Source organism: Micromys minutus, assembly GCF_963924665.1.
Source record: "Micromys minutus genome assembly, chromosome: 2".
NCBI classification, from domain to species: Eukaryota; Metazoa; Chordata; class Mammalia; order Rodentia; family Muridae; genus Micromys; species Micromys minutus.
Genome location: NC_137971.1, coordinates 90,523,154 through 90,527,818, shown reverse-complemented (window position 1 = coordinate 90,527,818; position 4,665 = coordinate 90,523,154). Strand labels below are relative to the sequence as shown.

General features: G+C 38.5%; 1 protein-coding gene across 1 annotated transcript; it reads left to right on the top strand.

Annotated features, from left to right (window-relative positions):
* Positions 1–3,312: 3,312 nt before the first annotated feature.
* LOC308418016 (olfactory receptor 56B34-like) lies at positions 3,313–4,278 on the top strand (the record flags this gene model as incomplete). The annotated part of the gene is made up of 1 exon (XM_080913355.1): positions 3,313–4,278. One exon carries the CDS (start codon positions 3,313–3,315, stop codon positions 4,276–4,278), a length of 966 nt encoding a protein of 321 aa, XP_080769481.1.
* Between the last annotated feature and the right edge of the window lie 387 nt (positions 4,279–4,665).

Below are 4,665 nucleotides of genomic sequence, written 5' to 3'. Positions count from 1 at the left end.
AAAAATGAAATGTGCTATATATTAAACTTACTAATATTTTTCTCTTTTTCATTTCTTTTTTTTTCTTGCAACCTTGTTTTTAAAAAACAGAGACACATGTACAGCTTTTTAAAAAACATTTTGGCATAAAACTATATGAATATATTTTTGTCAGTACTTGATTTTTTTAAAGGTTTGACAGTATGCATTGAAATATTACTAGTTACAATGAGCATAAAGTACATGTAAAACAAAACGTAACATGGAAATAGTCAAAGTATTCTGGATGTGTAAAGATTAAACATAGTGATTTTTTAAATACCAAAAATTGTCACAAGGCTGTATTCTTAGCTCTTGAGTTATTAATGATTTAAGGTATATGTGCAGCCCACTCTGAGAGGGTGCCATACACTTACTGTTTTGTTTTTTTTTTTTTTTTCCTAAGAATGTCTGAGGTTTCCATTTTTTTTTTTTTTTTTTTTTTTTTGACCTTTCTTTTTTTGAGCTTCATAAGGTCTGTGAGTTGTTTCTTGGGTAGTCAAGCTTTCTGGGGCTAGTATCCAATTATCAGTGACTGCATATTATGTCTGTTCTTTTGTGACTGGGTTACCTCACACAGGATGATATTCTCTGGATACATTCATTTTCCTAAGGATTTTAAAAAGTCATTGTTTCTAATACCTAAGTAGTACTCCATTGTGTAAATATACCACAATTTCTGTATCCATTCATCTACTGAAGTATATCAGGGTTCTTTCCAGCTTCTGGCTATTATAAATGAGGCTGCTATGAACATGGTAGAGCATGTGTTGTTATTGTGTGTTGCAGCATCTCTGGGGTATATGCCCCGAAGTGGAAGAACTGGGTGTTCAGGTGGTAGTATGTCCAATTTTTTGAGGAATCACTGGACTGATTACCAGAGTAGTTGTACCAGCTTACAACATCACCAACAGAGGAGGAGTATTCCTCTTTCTCCAGAATCATTGCCAGCATCTACTATCATCTGAGTTTGATTTTAGCCATTTTGACTGGTGTGAGGTGGGATCTCAGGGTTGTTTTGATTTGCATTTCCCTGATGACTAGGGTTGTCAAGCATTTTGCTTAGGTGCTTCTCAGACATTCAATATTCCTCAATTGAATATTCTTTGTTAGCTCTGTACCCCATTTTTAATAGGATTGTTTGATTCTCTGGCATCTAACTTCTTGAGTTCTTTGTACATATTAAATATTAGACTTCTATCAGATGTGGAATTGGTAAAGATCTTTTCCCAATCTGTTGGCTGTCATTTTGTTTTCTTGACAGTGATCTTAGCCTTACAGAAACTTTGCAGTCTCATTAAGTCCCATTTATCAATTCTTGATCTTAGAGCACAAGCCACGGGTGTTCTGTTCAGGAAAATTTCCCCTGTACCTATGTGTTCTAAGGTTTTCCCCACTTTCTCTACTAATAGTTTTCAGTGTACCTGATTTTATGTGGAGATCTTTGATGCACTTGTAATTGAGCTTTGTTAAAAGAGATAAGAAAGGATCTATTTTCAATCTTCTGCATTCTGTCTGCGTGTTGAGCCAACATCATTTGTTGAGTAGGCTGTCCTTTTTCCATTGAATGTTTTTAGCTCCTTTGTCAAAAATCAAGTGACCATATTGTGAGAGTTCATTTCTGAATCTTCTATTCTGTTCCATTAATCTACCTGCCTATCTCTGTACCAGTATCATGTAGTTTGTAACACAATCGATTTATAATATAGCTTGAGATCAATGATGATGATTCCTGAAGAAGTTTTCTTGTTATTGAGAATAGATTTTGATATACTAAGTTTTTTGTTATTTCAGATAAATTTGCAAATTGCTCTTTACAACTCTATGAAGAAATGAGTTGGAATTTTGATGTGTATTGCATTGAATCTTGCTTTTTTGGAGTGTTTGGCAAACCACTACTTGCTGTGGTGGGAGAGCTGAGTTATGATGTTGCCAGGTTGTCGCGGTTTCTGTTGCTTAAGTCTTTTGCATTTCTCTTGCCATCTTGTTATCTGTGATTATATGTGGTCTTGTTGTCAGTGACTAGCGCCTCTCTCTCCCATGGATTTGAGGGCCCATGGGCTCAGGAAGAAAATTGCTTCTAGGTGTTCAACTTTTGGGGGGCAAGCTGTGAGTTCTGGTGGCAGTGGCTCAGCTCTTGCTTTGTAGGCTTAGGTTTGAGAGCTCTTGTGAGGCTGTTCTGGGAGCTCAGCCCTCTGACCACAGGTCCTAAGTACTACTGGCCAGGACCTGGCTCTTTCTCTGTACCAAAAAGGACCCTTTCACAGAGAGCACAGCTCTCTTTCTATCTGAGAACTCCCAGTGTGCCCTCCCTGGAACTATGTGTCAGGCTCATCTCTGGTCCAGGTGCAAAAGCACCTGTGGGCCTGATCTTAGAGCACCCCCTTTATGGGCAGATCCTGATTCCCTCTTGACAGAGGTCCATCTCTTACTGTGTGCCTGAAAGAAACCATTTCCACAAGCACCACCAAACACTCTCTGTGCTCTGGGTATTCACAGTGAAACCTTACCGGGCCTGTGCCCCCTAAACTTACTAATTTTTATACAAAAATATTTAGAAATAGAAACATTGAAATCCCAGAATAGAATTGTGCTGTGTGTGAGTGTACCCATGTGCAAACACATGTTTATCTAGGTGTGTCTCCACTATATAAAAAAAGAGGCATTCTAATCATTTGATGAGAGACATAGAATATATGCTTAATTATTTAAAATAAACATGTCTACATGTCTGTCATTTATATCAAAATCAATTCCATGTAAAATAAAGAAACAAGGTCATGTGATACAACAAAAAGTCAAACATTAAAAATTAATATTCATTCAGAAATGCATATTGGTAAAAAGAATTTTTGAGAAAAGGATTATGTAACTGCTACTTGTTTACATAATGAAATGTAAATATTTTACATGTTAAGAAAGTAGTGGATTAAGTGTATATTTCATATCATGCAAATCACCAAACAGAAATTGAAAAAAAAATTGAAAAAAAAAAGACGATCAATGTTGGGTTCTTTTGTTCCTCTCTAAAAGTTTTCTGAAGATTTTTTTTTGGGTTTTTGTTTTGGTTGGTTGATTTGGTTGGGTTTTTACCTAATCATGCTACATTCTGCTCACTGTCCCCTCCTGGTCACCCCGTTCCACAACTTAGGGTCTTATCAAAAATTCAGTATATTCAAAAGATCAAAACATTATGAGTAAAATATATTCTTATGGCTTAAGCCTAGATAACAAGAGAATTTTTCTGTTTCACTCAATCTACAGGCAGGTGCTGAAACCAAGACACTCCATGAAATGGGCACAGTCCTGTATGAAGCCAACAGCTCAGAGTTCCAAGTGTCTGAGTTCATCCTGCTGGGATTCCCAGGCATCCATGAGTTCCAGCACTGGATCTCCTTGCCTATGGCTCTACTTTACATTGTAGCTATTATTGCTAACCTCCTTATCTTGATCACCATCTACTGTGAGTCTAGCCTACATCAGCCAATGTATCAGTTTCTTGGTATCTTGGCTGCAGTCGATATTGGCTTGGCTTCCACCAGCATGCCCAAGATCCTGGCCATCTTGTGGTTAGATGCCAAGACCATCAGCCTCCCTGAGTGTTTTGCTCAAATCTATGCAATCCATACGTTCATGTGCATGGAGTCAGGCATCTTCCTGTGCATGGCACTAGATAGATATGTGGCCATCTGTAACCCCCTCCAGTATCCGTCCATAGTCACTGAAGCCTTTGTCATCAAAGCCACAGTGTCCATGCTGCTCAGGAATGGCCTGTTAACCATCCCATTACCTGTACTAGCTGCCCAGAGACATTACTGCTCCAGGAATGAAATAGATCACTGCCTTTGCTCTAACTTGGGGGTCATTAGTCTGGCCTGTGATGATATCACTGTTAACAGGTTCTACCAGTTGGCTTTGGTCTGGTTTATGGGTGGAAGTGACTTGATTCTGGTCTGTGCTTCCTATGCTCTGATTATCCGCTCAGTGCTAAGGCTGAACTCCACTGAGGCAATGTCTAAGGCCCTCAGTACCTGCAGCTCCCACCTCATCCTCATTATGTTTTACTACACAGCTATTGTTATATTATCTGTCACTCACCTAGCAGGAAGAAGGTTTCCCCTCATCCCTGTTCTCCTCAATGTACTGCATATTGTCATCCCCCCATCCCTTAACCCCATGGTATATGCCCTTAGGACACAGGAGCTGAAGGTGGGCTTCCAAAAGGTATTTGGCTTGAGCAATTATGTGTCCAGGAAGTAAACTGACTATATGTGTAAGAACACTGAATTCAGTATTGCAGGAAAAAGAAAGTATAGACTTTAACTCTAAAATCCATTTTGAAAATTTGATGCCAATTTTCCTGGGCATCCATTCAAGCTCATCAACTTTGAATATACAGTTCATATGGAATGTGTTGCCAGAATCTTTTCTTAAATGCTCCTTCTAACCTCCTGTGAGAGACTCTAATGCAAGTACTGTATTCTGTAAGTTCTTCAGACAGGAAACATGAATTGGGAAACTTTGCCAAGGTTGACTAGAAGTTTAAACCTGAGATTTGAACTCAGATACTATCTAGAGTCTCTCCTCTTAAGCCTTCTCCTCCACTCACCTCATTATTGGTTTTTAAGAGTAAGTTAAGATAGTAAA